Source organism: Pelophylax lessonae (genome assembly GCF_965119305.1).
Source record: "Pelophylax lessonae genome assembly, chromosome: 2".
In the NCBI taxonomy this organism is placed as follows: domain Eukaryota; kingdom Metazoa; phylum Chordata; class Amphibia; order Anura; family Ranidae; genus Pelophylax; species Pelophylax lessonae.
In genome coordinates, this window is record NC_138769.1 from 713,275,290 (window position 1) to 713,301,335 (window position 26,046).

General features: G+C 42.7%; 1 protein-coding gene across 5 annotated transcripts in view; it reads left to right on the forward strand.

Annotated features, from left to right (window-relative positions):
* Positions 1-26,046, forward strand: part of TENM4 (teneurin transmembrane protein 4) — a 1,723,986-nt gene that overhangs the window by 750,812 nt on the left and 947,128 nt on the right. For all 5 annotated transcript variants that reach the window (XM_082246029.1, XM_082246030.1, XM_082246031.1 and 2 more), the window contains one exon: positions 9,964-10,230. In XM_082246029.1, coding sequence (XP_082102155.1) covers positions 9,964-10,230 — 267 coding nt within the window. The remainder of the gene's footprint in view (positions 1-9,963; positions 10,231-26,046) is intronic.

Consider the following 26,046-nt stretch of genomic DNA (forward strand, 5'->3'; position numbering starts at 1 on the left):
GTTCCACAACAGCTTGAGACCCCTGCTGTAAAGGCAGGTGTCCCAATACTTTTGACAATATAGTGTATCTCATCAGGAGAGTGTGCATGAAATGTGTGTCTACGTTACTACATTACTTGACAAAGCAGACTCTGTGTATTTTCTGTCCGCTGCATATCTAGCTGTTCAGCTGGGGAGGCCTTTTAAGACTATTCAATATTTTCTATCTTTCTCTTATTGACATGCTGGAATTATTCCACTTTAAAAAGCGACATGGCGCATGAGATATGGAAATCAATGTATGTCATGCTGCCTATTGCAAATACATTTGATTTGACTTAATTGTAGCAGCGGTGTCTCTTCATAATTTATGAGCCGCGGCTCTGGCGGAGATCACTTACCCTGAGAACAGAGAGATGTGTTTTGACAGAGACAGGGCAATGTTTTAACTCCTGTCCTGATGGATCGCTTCTTCTGCTGCAGCTGAAGAGCTGTAAAGAGAACCTGTGACCTTGTAGCTGAAATGAAATTACTACAGAATAGGGGAGAAATGGCTATCGGATTATCAATTAATGCTGTGTGTTTTTTTAATAAATATGGTATTAGCCTTCTGTAATCCCCTGTACAGCAGATAGGGGCATGCTATGGGCACATGTTAACAAGAAACATGCTGGCAGGAGGAGAGAGCAGAGCAAGCAGGGGAGTATTCTGCACTGGCAAATCACATCCTTGGGGCAGGGAGCTGACCAAATGATATTACCTAACTCTAGCAAAGAGAGGTCAGGTCACCAGCCTGGCTGTGCTGTTTGGCAAGGCCTTGTAAAGCTCAGAAATTAACCACTTTACCACCGGAGGATTTTGCTGTCTTACGTCCAGGCCACTTTTTGCGATTCAGCGCTGTGCGACTTTAACTGACAATTGCGCGGTCGTGCAACGCTGTACCCAAAAAAAATTTACGTCCTTTTTTTCCCACAAACAGAACTTTCTTTTGGTGGTATTTGATCACCTGTGCGATTTTTACGTTTTGCGCTATAAACAAAAAAAGAGCGTTTATTTTGAAAAAATAACAATATTTTTAACATTTTTTTTATATGAAATTCCCCCCCCAAAAAAATGTAAAAATCTAAATTTTTTAAATTTTTGGCCAATTTGTTTTCTGCCACCTATGTTTGGTAAAAAAAAAACACAATAAGCGTATTTTGATTGGTTTGCGCAAAAGTTATTGCGTTTACTAACTAAGGGAAAGATTTTTGTCATTTTTGGTGGTTTTTTTTTCAACGAGTAATGGCGGCGATCAGCGATTTTTTTTTCGGGACTGCGACATTGCGGTGGACAGATGGGACCCTTGACTGACATTTTTGACACTTTTGGGGGTACCAGTGACATTACTGCAGTAATCAGTGCTATATATATATGCACTGTTACTGTAAAAATGACACTGGCAGGGAAGGGGTTAATTTTATTTTAGAGGGAGGGGTTAATGTATGCCTGGTGCTTACTGACGTGTGGGGGGGGAGGTGACTGAGTGACACAGGGACAGATCGCATGTTCAGCTATGCTGAACCCTGCAATCTGACCCTGCCTGTCACTTCGGAGATCCGCCCGCTTTGTTTACACAGGCGGGCGGATCTCCAAACTAGATTCCCCGACGATCGGGGAAGAGCAGCGGCCCCGACTCCCGTTGTGACTGAAAACAGCGGGAGCGCCGCCTACAGGGGGAGGAGTCCAGCGACGTAGTACTACGTCGCTGGACGATAACGAACCACTTTGCCGCAGTACGCTCAATGTGAGCGGTCGGCAAGTGGTTAAAGAAAATAAATAGAAATCCTTAGAGAGCTCCTGTTTATTTAGCTTTGTATTTAGCCCCTTGTCTGAACTTCTACATTGGTCCTGCCACTGTTGATCAGCAAAGAAACCTCGCTCATATCAAAATAGTGTAGCACTAATCCCATGGGACTGATGATTACGGGTTCCCCTGGGTTACCATTAGCAACAATATGACAGTCTGACATTTTTCCAAGTGTTTTAGCTCAGTCAGGAAACAGTCCAGTATCTTTGGGTTTTGGGTTTTTTATTTGGAACTTGGATGGGAGAAGGGAATGAGTGGGATACTCCAACTTTATACACTATGCACAATTGGCTGGGATGACTGGAAAGATGCTGATTAGCGCTGAGTAACGCTGAATAATGCTGAATAACGCTGAATAACACTGAATAACGCTGAATAACACTGAATAACACTGAATAACACTGAATAATGCTGAATAATGCTGAATAACACTGAATAACGCTGAATAACGCTGAATAATGCTGAATGGCGCTAGTTATGACTAGGCCATTACTTCACTTTGCCCTTTTCTGTGAATTGAATAACTGAGAATCCTGAGGTAAACTGTACTGCTGAACAACTTCAGGGCCCTTCCTGGCACCCCCTTTATTCCTTATCTTCAGGGTTAACTACACGGCACCCCCTTTACTGATACACTCCTGTGTGAGCTGGCTCCTTGATCCCCTGACTTCTCTGGAGTGGCCCCCTCTCTTAGGCAGACCCTTAGCCAGACCCCTTGGTACTCACAATAATGTTTTTCCTAAAGTCTCTACCAACAGATCCACTGGTCAGCTCTCTGGATCCTCTGCAGCCCAGCTCCACACTTGGTTCAACAGGCTGACCGCCTGGACCACCTTCCTTACACCTACAGGAGGAGAGACAGCTGTCCACCTCCTCCTGGGACTTTGCTCCCACCAAAGGTCACAGGCTCCCTCAGGATTTATTGCCAATCCCAGGATGCATTGCAGCAATGCGCACCCACTGGGACAGCCATAAACCCTGGTGTGTTACTGGTTAGGTTTCCTCCACCGTCCAACAAGCTCCCTTATTGGACATGGTGGGGAGACTCCCTTAGACCCAATAAATCACGCCTGGAAACATGTGACAGGCTAAACTAACAGATCAGGTTCTCCTGATAAGCAGAAAAGAGCCACCAAATGCTTTTTCCTAGCACCTACCTAGGAGGGTGCTACATCAGAAAGATTGTCTTACCAAGTAGATTGCAGGCCAAAAGAAGCTTGACTTTATTTGGTCCTCAGAGCCCACCTTTGGAAACCTATTTGTCTTTACAGCAGTCAGTTGTACAGACAACTGAAAAGCATGGGCAGACTAGCAGGTTTGAGCAACGACAGACTCAAAGTTAAGCCCTGTACACACGATAAGAAATTCGGAAGGGAAATTTCGTCCGACGACCGATCTGCCGATTTTCGTGTTGTTAGTATGGTGCATTCGACAGCCGACTCCGACTTTTCGGCTGACAAAATCCTGATGTGCAAGCAACACACGTCCGATTTTCGTCTCATTAGTACAGATTTAGACGAGGAAAAATCTTATGAGCAAGACTAGGCATGCTTAGAGATGAAAGAACACATAGAAAGCAATCCAACACATGACATCACTTCTGAAATAGAATTCTGTCGTACGGGAAAATTTGTGTGCAGTCTAGATCACATTCCAACCAACGGACACGTACTCTGGACAAAAGACGGACGACCGGTCGGTGGAAATTCGTAGCGTGTGTACGGGGCTTTATTGTCAACTCCTTGAAAGTGGACGAAGCAATCAAACCCGCAGCCTGTGAGATCTAAATCAGCCCAGAGAAGTCAATAGCTGCTCCCATGATTACAGATGAGCCAGAAAGAACTAAATTTACCTATCATCCTAGAAATCTACCTAGGAGGGTGCTATACTTGTATGGTAGTTAGAGTATTTTTGACTGTGCTAGAATAAGATGTTTAGGGTTAGTGTTAGGTGTAGGTTGAGGGGTAAAACCAAACTGAAGTTTCACACCTTATCCCTTTATAGTCCTATTCCTTCCCCCAGTTATTTTAGTTGCATGATTTAGTAAATTTCTTAAAAAATATATCTTTCTGTCTGTGAAAAGGCTGCTTCTTACATTGCAGTGCTCAGTACTGGCAGAGCGGAGTAGCAGCCCCACCCCCTATGTCCTCACAGAGACTTGTATTGCAGAAAAGGGTAGGGGTGTGCGTGACCTGTTCTGACACTGAGCCAGTAACAACACTGGATCTACTTTTGGTACCGAATGTTCCACACATGAAATCCTGCAAGAAACACACTACTGTCTCTGGGTGGCTATGTCACTCCTCCACTGTATCTATAGTGGGAATCAAGGTTGGTTGTCATCCTAGGCTGCTCTGCTAAAATGGATTCCAAACATGTCCAAATCTCTTGATCTTCATTACATGGGGCCATAACACGAGGGCAATTAGTAGTTTGCAGAAGATAGCTAGAAAGTAAGTTATTCTTGGGGAGAGCTCACAGGTCATGGCATTTCTGACAATGGCAAGATCCACAGGTATTTTCTGTATTTTCAAAAAATGTTCATAAATTAAAAAAAAAAAAGAAAACTGATGAAGCTACCACATCTAAAGTCTCTAAGTTACACCATATTGCATTTTTGTTCTTGGGTTTAGTTATCCTTTAAGAGTTAGTTCTTCCCCATTTGGTAAACATCATGAAGTTTGCACCCATTCAAGTCATAGAGGAATCCTCGAAAATGTCTGAAAAATCAAAAATGATGTGCACGCTCCCTGCCCTCCATTCCCTAAGCAGTTTGGATTGAAGCCCAGCTCTTGTGGCCTGGAAGAATCTGTGTTCCTCACACCTGACGTAGCCACCACACCAACGTGCCAGACTCTGCGAATAATCCCCGTTTTGTTTTGGCTGAGAAGCAAGCACTAAGAGAAACGACTTTGAACTCTCCGCTTTAACACCCCAAAAATGAAAAGCCTATTAGTGTGAACGTCCTAGGAAAAATGCTGTTGAATTTATTTTGAAATCCATCACCACATTCATCTCTGGCACCCCTGCCAAACAAAAAAAAAAAGAGAAAGAAAGAAAACGTAAGACCCACCATTGAAAGAAACAGCGCAAATGACCACTTCTCTGTAAATCAAGTTGATTAATCTTTAAAACTTTCGGCGAACATTTGAAGCTGAGCAGTGCAGCGTTTTGTCAAAGCAAGGAGCTTTTTGTCTGGGTGCAATTATCGCTGGCAGCTTTGTAGTATGAGGCTTGGCTGCTGAAGTTAGGAGGTGTGAAAGCCTAAGTTTCTCTGCCTGTCATGCTTGTCAGGAAACACAACCTGAGCGGCTTAATTAAAAAAGGTGTGAAGTGCAAGATGTGATTGAACCAGTTAGATGTTCCAACTTTGCCATGCTGAGAAACTTTTATGATTTATCTGATCTTCTGGCTTCAAAACCTTCTTCTTTTAAACCTCAAATGGGGTTGGCACATTTTATACCTTTACAACCCAAGCAACTGCATCGTAATGCATGTGCTAGTGACTAAATCAAGCTACATTAAATTAGGGGCTACACATTGATATCTGCCCTATTACACCTTATTTCCTCTCGAGATTATATATACACAAGTTTTACAAGTCTGTGGAAGATGATCACAGATATCAATGAGAATGTCCAAACCATAGAAATCAGCAGGAATGTAGCCTATCAATTCACTAGTGTCAGGAATCAGACTGACACAGAAAATGCAGTAAAAATCACACCTTTAATGTAATAGTAAAAATAGTACAGATCAGAAACGTAGTCAAAAACATAAGCCATGGTTCAGAAGCTAAAAGAGGTAATCAGATGGGCCAGTGATCAGGGAGCCAGAAATCAGTGTAATCGGGAGCAGAAGGTCAGGATCAGGAACCAGAAGGGACGTCAGCCAGGAAAAGTCTTTAACAAGAACATAGCAGAGATATCTTAACAAGGCAAAGGCAGGAAAGACATGAACAAGGCAGCCTAAATAGTCAGAAGGTGCTGGATGTAGGCAGGTACTGACAAGCAGATAATGATAACTAGGTGAGCCACTGAGGAAACATTGAGTGCTGACAATTAACTGACAGCTGAGCAGCCTGAGCACAGAGAAGAGAGCTGCTGTGAGCGCAGCCCTGATAGTACCCCCTCCTCAATGACCCCTCCCCCTTGGAGGGGCACTAGGTTTGAGGGGAAAATGTCTATGGAAAGCACAGAGGATGACAAGATCATGTACGTCCAAGCGTTCCTCCGGACCGTACCCTCTCCAATGGACAAGGTAATGTATGTGCCCAAGGAACATACGGGAGTCAATGATTGATTCAATCTCATAATTTCCATGGTTCTTAACCTGAACCAGGTAAGGACATGGTACAGAGATGGTAAAGCAGTTGAACACCAAAAGTTTTAATAAGGAAACAAGAAATACATTCAAAATACACATGTTAGAATGAAGGTCTAATGCGTAAACCACTAGGTTGATCCTACGGAGAATAGGGAAAGGCTCAATACACCACGTGCCAGTTTCAATGAGGGAACACAGTGCCCACATCCTCCCCTCCTGTTACTGTAGTATCATTTAAAGTTTAATATCCTGTCTACAGTCTATTTAATAATCCTGTGTGCCCCTGTGTCTGTGTTTTATAAAAATAAGCCATTCTTTACCAGTTTTCAGAGCGCAGATCGCAGCTCACGTGACTAGCCGCCTCTCTCCTCTTCTCTGCCTCTTCTCCTCCCCTTCCGACTGACGTCAGTGAGGAATCCTTGGCCCCGCCCATGGCAGGCAGCTGTCAGACTGGGAGAGGAGAGAGCCGGCTGGTCACGTGAGTGGGGATCGACACTCTGAAAACTGGTAAAGAACGGCTTATTTTTTTTTTTAAATACATATACAGACACAGGGGCACTGGCACACAGGATGGTATAAAGTGGCTTAACAACCACTTTAGAGGGGAAGTTGAGATTCCGGTGGGGGGGGGGCGCTTTCTCCCCTTGCCCCCCCTTGCGGACACCCATGCACTGAGGAAACAATGAGTGCTGGCAAATAACAGACAGCTGAGCAGCCTGAGCACAGAGAAGAGTGCTTTTGCAAGCCCAGCCCTGACAACTAGAGACCAATGACATCACTATGACTGCAGCTTATTCATTCACAACAGACCACGGAAATCACTGAGAATGCAGCCTGTCTATTCACTAGAGACCAGTGACATCACTGAGAATGCAGCCTATCCATTCATCACAGACCAATGACATTCCTGAAAATGCAGCCTATTGATTCAATAGTGACCAGTGACATCAATGAGTATGCAACCGATTGATTCACAAGGACAAGTGACATCCCTAGTAATGCAGCTTATCAATTCACCAAAGACTAGTAACTTCACTGAGAATACAGTCTATCCATGCACTAGAAACTAGTGACATAAGTGAGAATTCAGTCTATCTATTTAACAGAAAACCAATACCATTACCAAGAATGTAACATCCATAGTTACATACTTACATAGTTACATAGTAGTTGAGGTTGAATAAAGACAATAGTTCATCCAGTTCAACCTGTGTAGGTGCGTGTGGACGTATTCATTTTCCATACCCCTGAATGTTTTGATCTTGGATATGTATGTCCAAGAGTCTTTTAAAGTAGCCATAGTCCCCGCAATTACTACCATTTGTGGAAGCGAGTTCCATAATCTTATTGCCCTTACTGTAAAAAACCCCTTGCGTAACCTGAGGTTAAATTGCTTCTCCTCTAATTGCATTGTGTGGCCTCGTGTCCTCTTGCACTCCTTGCGACTGAATAGTTTTTTTCTATGCTGAGATCACTGTTGAGGTATTTGTAAATCACTATCATGTCCCCTCTCAGGCGTCTCTTCTCTAGGGAGAATAAATCAAGTGCTTGTAATCGCTCCTCATAATTTAGGTCCCCTAAACCCCTAATTAGCTTAGTTGCCTTTCTTTGGACTCTTTTCAGTTCCTGCACATCCTTTCTGAGGATTGGCGACCAGAACTGGACAGGATACTCCAGGTGTGACCGGTCCAGAGTTTTATAAAGTGGTAGGATTATACAGTAGATTTATCGCTGGAATATATCCCCTTCCTTATGCATGCCAATATTCTGCCGGCTTTGGCAGCTGCAGCTTGACATTGCATGCTATTGCTTAGTCTATCTTCAACTAAGACACCCAGATCTTTCTCCGTTCTTGATTCCCCCAGAGGTCCCCCCCAACGCATAATTTGGGTTTATGTTTTTAGTCCCCAAGTGCAGAACCCTACACTTCTCCACATTAAACCTCATTTGCTATGTAGTTGCCCACTCTGCGATTTTATTCAGGTCATTCTGTAAGATTTCTGCATCATGATGTGAAGTTATTGCCCTGCTTAATTTTGTGTCATCTGCAAAAACTGAGATTGAGCTAGTGATCCCGTCCTCAATGCTATTTATGAATAAATTGAACAAAATTGGTCCCAGGACTGAGCCTTGGGGCACCCCACTTATCACTCCAGACCAGTCTGAGTATGCATTATTTATTACCACCCTTTGGACACGCCCATTTAACCAGTTTTGCATCCAAGAGCAAACCTTGTGATCTAAGCCTGCAGACCTTATTTTGTAAATTAATAGTTTGTGTGGGATTGTATCCAATGCCTTTGCAAAATCCAGATACACAACATCCACAGGTCTCCCCCTATCTAGTTCACAGTTCCCCTCCTCGTAGAATGTTAAGAGATTGGTCTGACAAGAACGTCCTTTTGTAAACCCATGCTGATTACTGCTGATGATACTGTTGACTTTAGCAAATTCTTGGATATAGTCCCTTATCATCCCTTCCAATAGTTTACATACAATTGACGTTAGGTTGACTGGCCTATAATTGCCTGGGATATGCCTTTCCTCTTTTTTGAATATTGGTATCACGTTAGCTTTCCTCCAGTCACCTGGCACAGTTCCTGTCAAAATATTATCTGTTAAGATCAGGAACAGTGGTCTAGATATAACTTTACTGAGTTCTTTGAGTACTCTCGGGTGTACGCCATCCGGCCTGGTGATTTATTTGTGTTAATGTTATCAAGCCTTTCCATGATTTCACCCTCTGTTAGACATAGTGGCATGTCCTGTGAAGTACTGCTAACCAAACACTCATGGTCAGTATACCCCTCCTTTTCCTGTGTAAAGACTGAGGAGAAGAAAGCATTAAGCATGGTTGCCTTCTCTGTGTCCTCTGTAACCATCCTCTCATCATTAATTATGTGTGCAACATGCTCTGACCTCGTTTTTTTGCTATTGATATATTTAAAGAATTTCTTAGGGTTCCTTTTACTTTCCTCTGCTATATGTCTCTCGAAGTCGATTTTAGCCTTCTTGATTTCGTATTTACAATTCTTATTCGATTCCTTGTATTGGTGGAAAGCCGATAAAGTCCCCTCTCATTTATATCTCTTAAAGGCCTTTTTTTTTCCCCTAATACGTTTTTTTACTATACGGTTTAGCCACCCTGGTTTGGCCTTGGCTCTTCTAAATTTGTTTCCCATAGAAATGTACTGTGAGATGCTTTTGTTTAAACATCCATTTATTAAAGAGGAAGTAAACCCTCCTCTGCAACTTTTACCTATAGGTAAGCCTATGATAAGGCTTACCTATAGGTACTGTAAATATCTCCTAAACATGCACCGTTTAGGAGATATTTACCTTACATGCAGCCAGCGACGTCACTGGCGCATGCGCTCTGAAGGAACGGCCGCTGGTGCCGTTCCTTCAGAGTCCCGTGCCATGACCATCGGCTCCCGTGCACGTGCGCGGGAGTGACGTCACCACGGCTCTGGCCAATCAGATGGCCAGATGCCGCGATCCCGGAAGACGGGTGACTGGACATGTCGCCCGTCATACAGGTAAGCGGGCGGCACGGCGGGGGCTCGTTCTAAGGTAAGTATTTCATAATGAGCTAGTATGCGGTGCATACTAGCTCATTATGTGTTTCTCTTTCAGGTTACAAAAAAAAAAAATATATGGGTTTACAACCTCTTTAAAGACCAGTAGTATTACTGATAGTACAGCCTGTTTATTCACTATAGTGCAGCTATATAATTTTTCATTGTTGGTGCATATTCAATACATTTTACAATTGTTTTGATAAAACTATAATTTTTGCTGTGTTATAGGTGGCAGCTTCACATTACATGAACTGGGTCTTGGTGAAGTTACTCCTCCACACGGGACACTGTACCGGACTGATATTAGCTTGCCACATTGTTATTCAATGTCTGGTGAAAACGATGCAGACAATGAAGCAGATGGAGTATTATCTCCGGAGCACCCAGTGAGACTGTGGGCACGGAACACCAAGTCTGGCCGAAGCTCTTGTCTATCTAGCAGAGCCAACTCCAACTTGACCCTCACAGACACCGAACATGAGCACACAGAAAACGGTAAGTGAAAAGTTATAGGTCTGACATTTATCAGTCATGTGTAAATGAAATTTTTAAAATCAGCATCTGGAACATGACAAGGAGGAAAGCTAGGTTTGGACAAGTGACAATCCAAAGTGATTTTTTGTTTTTTTGTTTTTTTGTGACACCGTTAATACTATAATGTCTTTGGAGCTCTAGCCACAAGATGCTTGTTAACAACTTTGAGGTTCCCAGCTTTGAGTTTCTGCTGCAGCTATTAAAAAATCCAAACTAGAATATTATGGCCTACCTAGTGGGTCCCCATAGGGTTTAAACAGAACTATAAAGAGTGAGGAAGAGATATAACTTTTATTAGGCTTTATTTGTGGACTGTCCCAAGTAGGGAGGATTTCCCTTGCTTCTTATTCTGACTAGCCCTCTAGCTTGACTGCTAGTGCCAGCAGGTTTCACCTTTCTTTCTTAGTATCCCCGTTAAAATTTTGAAAGGAAATTGCTTATACTGTTTTTTTGGCCCTATCACCTTGTCAGACAGGGCTGGCAGGCATTTCCCAAACCATTCTGGAAAATTTTACAACATTTTCCAATCTATAATGCACCCGTTTTGGAGCCTTGTTGGGATTTCTATTGACTTCACTGGGACTTTGGGTTCAGAAATTTCAAATTTTAGAGGTTTGCAAATTTTTAGAACCATCAAACTTTGCCAAAATGTTCTCATCTCTACTACACACAAGAAGTGTGAGATCTCCCTAGCAGGATCATGGGCAGTAATAAGATTTGACATAAGTGTTTACTGCCCCCACTCCCTTCCCCCCACCCAAATTTTTTTGACTGTAGTTAGGCTTTAACTACATGGCTATATGTGATATCCAAGGGTAAAGCCCCGTACACACGCTATGAATTTCCACCGACCGGTCGTCCGTCTTTTGTCCAGAGTGCGTGTCCGTTGGTTGGAATGTGCTCTAGACTGCACACGAATTTTCCCGTACGACAGAGTTATACTTCAGAAGTGATGGCATGTGTTGGATTGCTTTCTATGTGTTCTTTCATCTCTGAGCATGCCTAGTCTTGCTCATAAGATTTTTCCCCGTCGAAATCTGTACTAATGAGACGAAAATCGGACATGTGTTGACAGAGGACAAAAATTTTAATGCCTGCACATCAGGATTTTGTCAGCCGAAAAGCTGTCGAAAAGCACCATACTAACAATCCGAAAATCGGCAGATCGGTCGTAGGACAAAATTTCCCTTCCGAATTTCTTATCGTGTGTACGGGGCTTAAGGGATAAGTACTCTGCTAATGCACTCAACTAAAGGCGGAAAAACAAAATCATGGTGGAAATGCTCACTGCTAAAATCTCCTGGAGCCACACAACTTAACTCAGTGGACTGAATATCTGATTGGGTAATGTCTATATTGCCATTTCTGTATACAATCCAGGATTGAAATGTAGTTGGTATTTTGTCCACAAATTAGTAAATTGCCGTTGGTACCTTTGGTGACAAAGGTTATTTTCTTGTATGAGAATTGGATTACCAATCAAGAGCAGAACCTACTTTATGTGACTTTGAGCCATTCGAAGAGCAGACACCACATTGTTGTAAAAACTAGAAAAAAACAAGTATATCATCGAAGAAATATTAAAAAATATTTAAAAGACAAAGCCCCATTGTGTTAGAGTGCAACATTCCCAAAGCTATCACGGGTCACTGATTTTCAGATATTACCTGAGAAAGCAGCTAATGTTTAATTGTGCAATTATTAAATGTATTTACCTTATTCTAGCCATATTGTTGTGCTAACATTTCCTTGCCAACTAGTGCTTTTAATATGAATTAGTTGTCAATAGTTTTTGGGATGTTGTAATCACATAAAATGGTTCTGCTGTTGGTTGGGTATACCGTTTTTGCCCACCAACTCTGGTTTTTGTTATGGTCTTCATAGTCCTTTTTGTTTGAGATGTTTCAGATTTGGTTTGTTGTAATGTTGTTGTGTATGTTATATATGCTGGTTATTAAAACTTTATTGCTATAATTATGAAATGTAAGATTTCAAATTATGCTCTATACTACATACTAATCCCAACTACAATGGTATTGCTGCATCTGTTTGCCAAAATCAATTTGTTTCTAATTATTTTTTTTAATACATTAAATTATTTTAATACATTTTTATAACTTAAACATTTTTATTCAAAGTGATATTCCTGCCAAAAAACTTTTTTGTTTTTGGAGTTAGGAAGGGTTAGAACCTTAGTCCAGTTTGTGATGGCTTCTTACATTTGGGAAATCTCCCCCCAAGAAAAGAGTTGGGTATCTGTCTAGTCATTGGATAATTTATTGCTACTAAAGGGCCAGGTGCCCTATGATGCGTGCCTAATGGCGCTTTTCCACTGCATGGAACCGAACGGTTCGGCTCGCTTTTGTGCTTTTCCACTGCTGGTACTGCATGGTATGGTGTAGGAACGGTTCAGTACGGTACGGCGGCGCTTTTCCACTGCATGGAACCGAACGGTACGGCTCTCAAAAACAGTACCACCTCGATTGTGGTTCCAAGAGGTACCATACCCGGTACCATATCCCACAGTCCTTTGCATGCAGTCACTACTAGCCACTGATTGGTCAGAGAATCGTTGTTATCCCACCCACTTAACTTTAGTACTACTTTAGTGGAAAAGCAGACCATACCGTACTGTACCGAACCGTTCCAACACCTTACCATGCGGTACCAGCAGTGGAAAAGCAAACTGGGCCAAACAGGACCAAGCAGGGCCGAGTAGAGCCGAGCTCGTACTTGCAGTGGAAAAGTGCCATTAGATACACCTCCCATGGTTTTTGCGCTTAAATACACTTTCTGGTCAAAAAAAAAAGTCACCACCAAAAAAAAAAGGTCACACACTAATATTTTGTTGGCTTTGATTACAACACGCATTCACGGTGGCATTGTTTCGATAAGCTTCTGCAATGTCGAAAGATTCATTTCCATCCAGTGTTACATTCATTTTTCACCAAGATCTTGTATTGATGATGGGAGAGTCGGGCCACTGCGCAAAGCCTTCTCCAGCACATCCCAAAGGTTCTCAATGGGGTTAGGTTCTGGACTCTGTGGTGGCCAATCCATGTGTGAAAGTTATGTCTCATGCTTCCTGAACCGCTCTTTCATTATTTGAGCCAGATGACTCCTGGCATTGTCATCTTGGAATATGTCCGTGCCATCAGGGAACAAAAAATCCATTAATGGAATAATCTGGTCATTCAGTATATTCAAGTAGTCAGCTGACCTTCATCTTTGGGCACATGCAGTAACTCTCCAATAGGAGAGTTACTGCATGCTTAGTTTAGTTAGTTGCTTAGTTAATTCCAGGTGGCGGCGTTTTTTTTTTTTTTGGCCAGGCAGTGTATTTTCCTGTTGTTCTCTATGATTGTCACATGCCTAGATAAAGAATCCTGCATGGTTCCTATACATGTATGTAGTATGAGAAGGCTTTTCTGGGCAATAAAGGTTCCTTGGTGAAGAACTAGATGGATTTCCAATAAGACATTAGAGGGAATAGCACCGAGCCTCCTACCTATCACTGTTACCCCTCAGACCCTCCCGGGTGTAGACCCTTCCCCATCCACCTCTCACCCTTCCCTTCCTTTGTCTTACTCCCACTCTCTGTCAATCTTTAGGCAACCCGGGTTCCCCATTTAATCACCCTTTAATTCTATCAGTACCTACATGAGTTTAACCACATTTGCCTGTCTTATGATGTTGTCCTTGGGAGTTTTACCCATGATATCCCACTAATGTTTGTTTTTGGCTCTTGGATTAGTGGCCACAATCCATCTTTTTTACTTATAGTTTCTGGTTCCTGTATTTCGCTCAGATGTATTGAATGTACTATGTACTGTTCCTGGAATCCTTGGTTGTTGTGCTTGTATTTTGAACGTTCTATTATGATCACAAATCAATAAACCAATTGAACAAGACATTAGAGGGAGCAGCTGCCAGTTAGATTTTGGTTTAATGAAGCCAGATCACTAATGATTGCTGATTGGCTGCTATAGGTCACTGTGCTCTTTTGACAATAATCCAGAAGAGATATAAAAATTGCACTTAAAGCATTAATAAAGCAAAAACCAAAAATGTAACATATTGAAGCTTACCAATCATTACATGTGTTGGCTGCCTTAGTTTTCTTTTTTAGTCCTTTCCCCCTCTGTTTTCACCTGCTGATCTGGCCAGTAACACACCTCCGGTATTAGAGTGCCTCCACTCTGGATAAATGAGCTCAGGGGGCACAACAGACAGCAGCATTGTAAGTCCTGGAGGGGGGGGGGGGTTACATTGACAAATTGAAGCCAGACTCCAGCTCAAACTTTATAAGCAGTTACGGCAAACATTTTTTTATTTATTTTTGCTTTTGGGATAAAGGTTTTTCATTAATAAAAAGAAAAAAAAATGATCATTGTAAGTACCCCTGTCAGATGTAAATGGCTTGCCTCAACTCAGTAAACTGATACATCTGGAAGAGAGCTTGTTCTTTTTGAAAATAAAAAGCAGACTTACTGGCTGGATTAGCAGGGCAAAATAGAAGAAAGTATGCCTAAAAAAGAAAACATACGCAGACATCACATCTAAGAATTGGTGATATAATAAATGTTTGCTTTTGGACAGCTTTAACAGTTTTAACCTATCCAAATTAACTCAAGTACCCCCAAAACAATGTACAGTACTTTCCTTATCAGGCACCAATACTTTCAGTACCGAACATACTGAACTCTGTCTGTGTTGGGATCTCTGTTCTAAAGATAACTGCTCCAGCTCATTGGGGACCAATGCATAAACCATATACTGTACCTGCTTTAGTGTTTGTAATTCTCTTTAAGCCACTCTTTTAAGTCACTCATCCCTGCCAGGGGGGGAGGGTGACACATCTATTTCCTAGATAGGTTTTGCGGTATGCTGGGTCTCTTGCCTTCCTATTGGACCTTAATACACGATCAGATGGCTTAGATCAGGGTTCCTTAAACTTTCTAAAAAAAAGTCTATTTTACGGTCCTTCAGACCTGGGGGGGGGGGGGGGGGGGTTGTGAAGAATGGGAATTGAAAATGCCCTGGCATCAGTAGGACCTAGCACCTGAGGTTCATGGGAAGAGGAATAATGTCCCATCATTGGTGTTTAATGGAAGGAATAGTACCCCAATGTTGGTATCAGTAGGAAGTAAAGGGCCATCATGGGTAGCAGTGGGAGGATTTGTGTTCCATTGTTTGTATCACTGGTAGGAATAGTGCCCCATCACTGGTCTCTTTGGCATAAATAGTGCCCCCTTGTTGAAGTCAGTGGGAGGACTAGTGCCCTGTTGTTAGTATAAGTGACAGGAATAGTGCCCCTTTGTTGGTGTCAGTGAGAGTATTAGTGCCCCGTTGTTGGCATTAGTGGGAGGAATAGTTCCTCATCATTGGTTCCAGTGGGAGGAATAGTGCCCCGTTGTTGGTATTAGTGGGAGGAATAGTGTTCCATCATTGGTGTCAGTGGGAGGAATAGTGCCCCCTCATTGGTGTCAGTGGGAGGAATAGTGTCCCATCATTGGTTCCAGTGGGAGGAATAGTGCCCCAGCATTGGTTCCAGTGGGAGGAATAGTGCCCCCGTTGTTGGTATTAGTGGGAGGAATAGTGTTCCATTGTTGGTGTCAGTGGGAGGAATAGTGCCCCATCATTGGTTTCAGTAGGAGAAATAGTGCCCCCTTGTTAGTATCAGTGGGAGGAATAGTGTCCCATCTTTGGTGTCAGTGGGGGGAATAGTGGTCCTTTGTTGGTATTAATGGGAGGAATAGTGCCTCTTTGTTGGTATTAGTGGGAGGAATAGTGCCCCATTGTTGGTCTCAGTGTGGGGAATAGTGCCCCATCGTTGGTGTCAGTGGGAGGAATAGTGCTCCATTGTTAGTCTCAGTGGGAGGAATAGTGCCTCTTTGTTGGTATTACTAGGAGGAATAGTGTCCCTTCTTTGGTGCCAATAGAATTAACGGTGCCCCATTGTTGGTGTCCTTGGAAGAAATAGTGCCCCATTATTGGTGTCAGTGAGAGGAATAGTGCCTCAAGGGCCACCCAAAGGCACAGACCACTGGCTTAGGTCATCCCTGCTCTCTACCTCCCTTGTAGAATACCTAAGCACCACTCTCTCCAGCTCCAAAAGTCTGAAAAGATGTTAGAATAACAACACTATGTAATGTAATTTAGCCCCCACTGGCATACAATCCTCAACATTCCTTTCTGATTGCAAGAAGTTAATATAAAGACAGATGGTCTGGAGTTCTTCTTTAAGCGACCAGATATTCACATTTCTCTTCCTGAACAGAATTACAGAGTAGTGCGCTGCAGAGGACATGATTGTGTTCATTACTTCCTAAATATTGTTTATTTTAAGAAAATGAACATGTATGTACTTGTAAGTGACTGATCACAGCTATAAAGCAGCAGGAAATGAAATCGCAATGTTTCCTATAAGTTACCATTTCAGCATTTTTAAATACATAACGTTCCTTCCTAAGCTATGTGCAAAGAACAGGAGAGTAATACAGAGGATGTTTGTACATTGCGAACAGCGATACATGCCGCTTTGTGTTATGAGATCAAATTGTGAAACCCTAGTTATACGATGTCAAGACACAAGAACAAAAATGTACAGTATTGTAGCTTGCCAGCCCATAGATGTGGTGGCTGCAATAGTTTTCAGGCCAAGGACATTTTTAGCAAGTACAAAACATATCTGTTTATATCTTCAGAAATGTAGTGTCCTTGTCACTTCCTGTAAACTCAACTGAAATCACAAATATTATCCCAAACTACAAATGACCCCACCGCCTATGAAACGAAGATGATGAAAGGAAGGAAGGGGTTTGCTGTCCAAATCCTAGTGTGCCAACCATGACTGACCTTATAGATTGACTTGTGTAGTCAACAAGGGATGGTATGTGTGTTATTGTGCTCTTATCATGTCTTGTGAGCTTTAAAGAAAACACAAATATCTTTATCTTTATTGTAAATAATTGTATTGTAAACTACTAGTCCACCGTGTAATGGAGATGAACAAATTCAGACACGTTTGATGTCCAGGCCGTGTGATAGCCATGGCTTCTTCCAGAGATATGGTGGGAAAATAGCATAAATATAAAGCAGGGGTCTCCAAACTATGGCCTGCATCCCAGGTGTGACCCACTTTGCATGTCTTTATCCTGCCCTTGGGGTACAACATTACTCCTCCCACTGATGCCAATGATGGGGCACTATTCCTTCCACCGATACCAATGATGGGGCATTATTCCTCCTATTGATACCAACAATGGAGTACTATTCCTCCCTCTGATACAAACAATAGGGCACTATTCCTCCCACTGGTGTCAATGATGGAACCCTATTACCTCCCATTGATACCAACGATGGGGCACTGTTCATCCCGCTGATACCAATGATGGGGCACTATTACTCCCACTGCTACCAATGATGGGGTACTATCCCTTCCACTGATACTAATGATGGAGCACTATTCCTCCCACTCATACCAATGATGGGGCACTATTCTTCCCACTGATACCAATGATGGAGCACTATTCCTCCCACTAATACCAATGATGGGGCACTATTACTCCCTCTGATACCAATGATGGGGTACTATTCCTTCCACTGATGCCAATGATGGAGCATTATTCCTCCCACTGATACCAATTATGGAGCACTATTCCTCCCACTGATACCAATGATGGGGCACTATTCCTTCCACTGATACCAATGATGGGGCATTATTCCTAATATTGCTACCAACAATGGAGTACTATTCCTCCCTCTGATACAAACAATAGGGCACTATTCCTCCCACTGGTGCCAATGATGGAACCTTATTCCCTCCCATTGATACCAACGATGGGGCACTATTCCTCCCGCTGATACCAATGATGGGGTACTATTACTCCCACTGATACAAATGATAAGGTACTATTCCTCCCACTGATACCAATGATGGAGCACTATTCCTCCACTGATACCAATGATGGGACACTATTCCTCCACTGATACCAATGATGGGGCACTATTCCTCCCACTGACATCAGAGATGGGGAATTCATTTTCCCACTGACACCAATTATGGAGCACTATTCCTCCCTTTGACACAATGGATGGGGCACTATTTCTCCCTCTGACACCAATTATGTAATTTGTTTACTCCCACTGACCACCAAGCCTATGACATTGTTTACTCCCACCAATGCCAGGGAATTTTCTACTCTATTAGCCCCCTAAAGTTTGAGGGGCACTAAGGTGGCCCTTTGTTTTGAAAGTTTGGAGACCCCTGATGTAAAGCAACAGAAAGTGTGTTACTTGCAGGATAACCAGGTGAAGATAAAGCTAAACTATGCTTGAAAAAAGAAAACTAATGCAGCCACCACCTCTAAGGATTGGTAAACTGTAATACACTACATGTTAGCTTTTGGGGTTAGATACACTTTAAAGGGTAAGGAAACTTTGTAACAAAGTCCCCTTACCCTTTTGCTTCCAACCCCTAAGCTCTTGTAGGCCACCCTCTCCTCCATTTCCCTCAAAGTTCTATAAATACTGAGACCTTACTGTCAATATCCACCACAGTACCTTGTGCTGGCTTATTTACTCAATATCCGCATGTGCACGGTTTGGCCCCATAGACATATCTAATTCTAATCTGTCTTCCAATCCTATTTATTTTATTGCTTGTAGAATGGGATTTAGGGGTAATGTGAAATACTCCAAAATGTTTGAGCACAATTCTTCAGGGAACAACGCTCTCTGTCTTCAACAACACAGTCTTCCACTCACAGCTGGGGATCATGAGATAGTTTTAGCACAGATACTGCATGTTAGGATCATGGCTGGAGACCTTGAAGTAGCTTTAAGGTACAGCACTCCACTCATTGAATCCTGGAACAAGATCAGTTCATAGGTCCGCCCTCTTGCAAAGAAACCTAGCATTCAGTCCAAAGGGAACCAGGGGCAACCAACCACCTCCTCTCAGTTCACTGATCCATTTCCTTAGGAGGAAAAATAGACAGTCTCTTTAGGGCTTCAGACTATTTAACAGCAGCCCAGCCACCATCTGGGCACAACTCCCCAGGGATTGGCTAGGGGTAATTGGCCTAATATTCAGGCTGGTAATTTGAATTCTCCCTACCTAAGCTCTAGAAACATTCTCCAGAGGCAGAGGGAAGTAATCAAACTCTCAGCTGAAGATGGAGCTCTGAACAGACCAGACCAAACAATTGCTGTTCATATGACTGCAGCAGAAGCCAAAAAACGAAATTTGCCTAGCAGCCTAACTAGGAGAGTGCTACACTTATGAGAAGAACAAACACAGTCATGGCCTCATCAGTCCAGTGAGGCTCTTTGATTGTCCAGTGAGCTATTGGTGGTGGGTCAGAGACCATACTGTATAGCTCATCTGTAGTAGGGGATATGGAGGTCACCAATCTAGCCTGCGGATGCCTGGATTACAAGATTTTCTAAACAAAATAACCATCTTCTGTCAGGTTGACAGTTAACATGAAGATAATTCATATGTGTTTGAGGCTGTTTACTTGAAGTTCAGGGAGGATTATGAAACTGCATTCCCAAGAGAACAAATAAAGCAACCGAGGGGGAAAAGTAAAATCCTCTAGTAAACACCATAGTGGATGGTTTTTAGCAAAATTAGAGGGGTACAAGAATACAGATGTTAGCATTATTCAAAACAGTATTTTCATGTTGTTTCTCTTTATAGTCCAGTAATACAGTGCTATGATGTTTCATTTTCAATTTGCAATATCCCTTTCTATTACTGGAAATAGTCCCACTCCAGTGCTGTTTGCTGGCATAGATGAGTCACAGCCCTTATCACAAGTGTCCTTATGTAGACTTGTAGTGCTGTGAAAAAGAGGGGGTGTCTGGCCAGGTTTGTTATATACTGACTACACTGGATAGAGAGGTCAAACTCTGGGGCCTATTGAGCCACCATATTTAGACACCCTGTATATGCAAGAGGATGTAAAACTATGGAAATGGAGGTTCTCTATTAATAAGCTCGGGGGGGCATACGAAACTTGTTGGGGCGTGGCGTGACCGAAGCCCGGGCTGAGACTATCTCACATATACGAAAGGGAAGGGGAAATTGGGACTTTATATGAGACTCCTGACCAACGGAGTCTCCATCCCTGTTGCATAAAGCGAAAAAAGGGGGGCAAACGAGCCAGCCTATATGAGGTGTGGCCAACCATGAATATATAACATAGTATTGTAATAACAAGAATCAAAAGGAAAATAATAAAAACGTCTCTTTATTGAACTGTCTATGGACCAAAATTGGGGTACAACCAAATTGCTCATATAACCACATAACCTATGGTAATGGAGTATACATGAGTAAAGCAAAAGGGGGGCTTATTGGTACAAGACAGAAATACATGGTAATGCGATATTCTCCTGGTATATACAGAATGTTAAGAAATTGTAAACAGAGGTATTGGAAACATAATATAATAATAACTTGTAGTAGATAAAATAGCCTGTGTAGAGCTCAACGCGTTTCGTGACTTGGTCACTTCATCAGGAGCAGGCATAATACAAGCATCTATAGAAAATGACACACATGATAAGTAGCAGTATAATCAATACATAAATAAACCTCACACAAAATATGGAAGGTATAGCTTACAGTGTGCTGGTATGGTGTCCGGGAATGGATCCCAACCGGGAACTGAGGGAGCGAGGCCTGCATGCACCAGGCAGGTACAAGAACTAGGTAGTGTTTAATGTGAGTGGCTCCATAGAAGGATCACAAACAGCCTCCATAAAGCATGGCGGTAAAAATCTGTAAGGGTACAGGGATAATATATATCTGTATATATGTATGGGTATTGTAAAAATAATAACAATTAAGGGAATGGGCTGGTGGTGAGAGCCAGAGGAGCCAGGAATCAAACAGAGTGATTGAGGTAAAAGTAAAAAGTGAAATGGAGAAAGAGCAGGAACTCAAGTATAGTTCTCAACCCCAATGAATGGATACGGGTGAAAAGTGTAGGACAAGGTAGGCCATATGGTACAATGGTGTAACGCTCCTGCGTTTTCTGAAACAAGATGGATTTGCAGCTGCAGAAAAACTCCACTCAGCAGTCATGTAGAGATACGTTGAAATACCAATTCCAACTCCCAAGACTCATCACTGTGGTCTGTCTGATTCAGCATACAAATATACACACTCAATAAGATGTTCCTGGTGTGATAGATGTATATAGCAGTATAGTGGTGATGAGCTGAAGAGACAGGTATGAACAGTGACAAATAGGTGAACAGCACTTGAGAGAAATGTTCATGAGAGTATAGATGGTAACAGGTAGGATGCAGATAGGTTAGCAATCATGTATGGTAGTAGGTGGTAGGACAGCAGATGACATACAGGAGAGACTAACCCAGTGCAAGGATAGATGTTAGTAGGCTCAAGAGCTAGCAATCTAAACAACAGTGCAGATGATAGTTACAGTCCTTAATATGCAGAGCCAGATAGTGTAAGCTTAGTAGGAAGGTTATGGAGGATTCCCCTGCGGGGTACTTATCACTAATAGCAAGCAGTAGCAGAGAGGTTCGGTATGAGCGAGTGATCCGGTAGCGGGATACAGGGATCAGCAGTGAGGTTCCGACAGCGAGGTACGCTTGTAAGCATATGAGCTTCAAGGCAGGTTGAACGAACGATGTGAGTGAGAACGCCGGCGGTTGAAATAGCCGCTCTGCGGCGCTCAGTGATGACAGCATCGGTCTTAAAGGTGTATGCGCACCTACCAGAAGAGAATGGTGGGACGCATACACTGAAGTGGAAAGTGGAATAAGGGTACCAGAGGTACCAGAACATTACAAATGGTAGCGTGGAGTAAAAGTGAATGTGCTTAGAAAAGGGAGTGACCTCAAAAGAGAACCAAAATACCGAATAGTTAGTGCTGAGTGACGCAGCAAAAAAGATAAAATAGTTGTCACATATACCTCTATAGCAAACTTGCAGCAATGTGCAGCTTGAGGGTTTTTTTCTTCAATTCATATGGAGATGGAGGGGTTAGTACAATCACAGTCTGGAAACTCAGTGAACTTTTCATTGCAAAATCTTTATTGGCTACATTTCAGTATATAGCTGAGCTGGGGTATGCTATCTTCACTTTTGACCAAGTACAATGTCTGTTGAAATGAATATCCTTTTGTGGCATGGGCTTAAATTTAAATTAGACTATGGTAAGGTGGGAGTTCTAACTTAAAGCCCAATCTCTGGAAAAAACTCTCCGTCCTCCTATCCCTCCCAACCCTTTTGTAACATAAATATAAACGTGTGATAACTTTATGGAGATGTAACATAAATGTAAAAGTAGCATAGCTGTAGATAAAGTTTAAATGAGTGGTTTTACAGATACAATATTCTTTTGATCCGGTAATGAACAGATGTTCCTCAATTAGAAGGAACAAGCAGGCCCGTTGGCCAGGATTGACACCTAGGTGTCAGTAAAATTCCCTCATCCTAGTAGAGATAGATAAGGGTAAAATGAACTATCACCTCCCTGAAGCATCAAGGGGAAGATCCAGCATTTCCTCTACAAGCCAAGTATGAGACAAGGCCTGTTCACTCTGGAGGCTCCCAAATGTCTACCCACCATTGATTTATGTCAAAGATCAGAAGGAATTATTTTCATCTCTCTGAAACTAATATTTTCATTTTTATGAAAGATAAAATAGATTCCTCTGATCTTTAAAATAAATCAATGGTGGGTAGACAGCGAGTAAAAAAATAAATATATTGTTAAACACTTTTGCACTTGCCAAACCCCGCCATCTGTGTCCTTCAAGGAGTGACAAACTATGGGATCCAGTGCTGCAGTCTGCACCAAGGCTGACTGGTTGCCCCTTCTTTACGTCATCATTCTGCTACTGGCTTTTAGATGCTGAGTGAACCCCTCAGATGGTCAGCCAATAGAAAGTGTCCATGTCATCCAGGCAGTGACATGGACAACCACACAATGACCCTGCTCCTCTGAAGTGAAGAAAGTAGAAGGCTCAGGACCTGGTGCAGATTTAAGTATTTTAGACATTTTGACTAGGATGCAGTGATTAGTTAACCACTTAAGTCCCGGAAGATTTTACCCCCTTCCTGACCAGGCCCTATTTTGCGATTCGGCTTTGCGTGACTTTAACGGACAATTGCGCGGTTGTGTGATGCTGTACCCAAATAAAATTGACGTCCTTTTTTTCCCACAAACAGAGCTTTCTTTTGGTGGTATTTGATCACCTGTGCAACTTTTTGATCATGCGCTATTTTGCAAAAATAACAATATTTTTCACATTTTTTATATGAAATTCCCCCCCAAAAAATGTAAAAATCAAAATTTTTTAACATTTTAGGCCAATTTGTTTTCTGCTACCTATGTTTGGTAAAAAAAAAAACCGCAATAAGCGTATTTTGATTGGTTTGCGCAAAAGTTATTGCGTTTACTAACTAAGGGAAAGATTTTTGTCATTTTTATTGTTTTGTTTTTTTAACGAGTAATGGCGGCGATCTGCGACATTGCGGCAGACAGATCGGACCCCTGACTGACATTTTTGACACTTTTGGGGGGACCAGTGACATTACTACAGTAATCAGTGCTATACATATGCACTGTTACTGTAAAAATGACACTGGCAGGGAAGGGGTTAACTTTATTGGAGAAGGAAGGGTTAACGGTGTCCCTAGGGGCGTGCTTCTAATTGTAAAGGGGCGTGGCTTTTCGTGTAACTACAGAGATATACGATTCTACATTGCAGGACCGTATGATCTCTGCACTTACACAGGGGAGAATGACAGGCGGCTTTGTTTACATTAGCCGCCTGCCTTTCTCCCTCTGCAGCGGACGATCGCGAGTGACCGGCGGACATCGGGTCCACCGGTCACACGCGCAGGGAAGTTAGGGAGCGAGCGGGGGCGGGGGCGGGAGCGTGCCTCCAGCGGCGTGCGCTCGCCCCCTAGAGCCTCACAGGCTAGTGACGTAGCCCTACGTCACTTTGCCTGTGAGGGGCTGACTGCCGCCGTAAATAGTCGTGCGGCAGTCGGCAAGTGGTTAAAGCAGTGGAAGGAAGATACCTCCACGCACGTGACTTTATCGCCATCTGGATGTTTCCTTCATATTGATGTAATTTTATATCGCCGTATTTGTATTTTTTTCTAAGTGCATTTTAAAGTTTTTAATAGAATTGTGGTATCTGGTTCACACTATGTGAGGTATGTGTCTCCTTATATGCTTTTTTGAGTGGCAAGTGCAAGGGAGTTTGGCATCAGAGGAAGTCCTTTCATCTGTCCCTGGGGGTCCTCTTTACCCTTAATGTGAGAACAATTTGACATCTTTGGGTGGTTTTGCATTTGATCTACTATCAATTTGTGTGTCCTACAGTGTGCCAGGGAGCTTCCATCCATGCGAGTTATGACCTTTCTATTAATCTAGAAGATCATGTAACTCTGATAAGCCTCCATACATTCATTTTTGGTGACAGTTTATTATACTGGTGGAAGATGCACTGATTTATTTGATTTCTCAGTGAAGAATGGGACCATCATATGGACTTAAAGCAGAGTTCCGGCCACAAAAAAAAATTTTCAATGAAAATACCCCTGGGACAGTCAGGGCTAGTACATTCCACAATGGATAGCCTCTGATCTGTCCCGGTTCGCACTTACCTGCAAGAAGAAATTTCTTCTCCAGCATTGCCATCTCAGGTGTGGGCAGTTGAAGCCAGCGCGATCCTCTTCTGCATCCTCTTCCGTCCTCTTTGGTCCCACGATGCACTGCACCGGCCCCGCCGTCACTTCCGGGGCTGCAGCGTCATCCTTGCACAGCTTCTGGGCATGCCCAGAAGCTGTTTGGCAAGGTATGACGCGCCTGAACCGGGACTGACGTCGGGGCCGGTGCAGGCGCATTGATTCCTGGGAGCGATGACATTCAGCTCCCAGGAATCATTGCAAAGCGGAAGTGATGGCGCGGGCCGCGGCCGCCGAGGGAGGAAGTGGAAGAAAGGTGAGTATATTTTTCTGCAATTAAAAGGTAAGTAAAAAAAAAAAAAAAATCGTAATTATCCATTTCTGTTTCAGGTGACCTATAGCAAGCGGATGGCCCATGTCGATTTTGGGGCCGGAACTCCGCTTTAAGTTTCAAGTGCACATTTTTTTTCATTTTTATATGTTTTGTATGGTTTAATGTTAAAGAGGAGCTCCAGGCTCCCCCCTAAAAAAAAATAAAAGTCAACTGCTACAAATACTGTACCTGTTGACTTTTAATATTAGGGCACTATCCTGTCCAGGCATCCAGCAGTGTCCTCACTTGAGCCAATTCTTTAATCGGCTATGGGGTGCTAGCGCTGCTATCTTGACTAAGGAAAACCGGCAGTGAAGCCGTCTGGCTCACATCACCGCGCAAACTAAGCCAGAAGTGGGAGCAGGTATCTGTCAAACCCAGGTACCAGGTGTCCTTCAAGGTGTGACAAACTATGGGATCCAGTAATGTAGTCTGCACCCAGGCTGACTGGTCACCCCTTCTTTACATCATTATGCTGCTGCAGGCTTTTGGATCCTGAGTGGACCCATCAGCTGGACAGACAATAGAAAGTACAAACAAAGTAAAAGCTGCGCTATAAATGACTAAATATATAAATAAATATATACATTCAACCAATACGTGAGTGTGTACACTTAATAGACAATGTAGTGCCAAAATCAAATTAATATATAAAAATGTATGTGCACACTAGTAATGAAACAGTAAAGTGACAAAGTCAAAAGAAGTTAAAAATAAA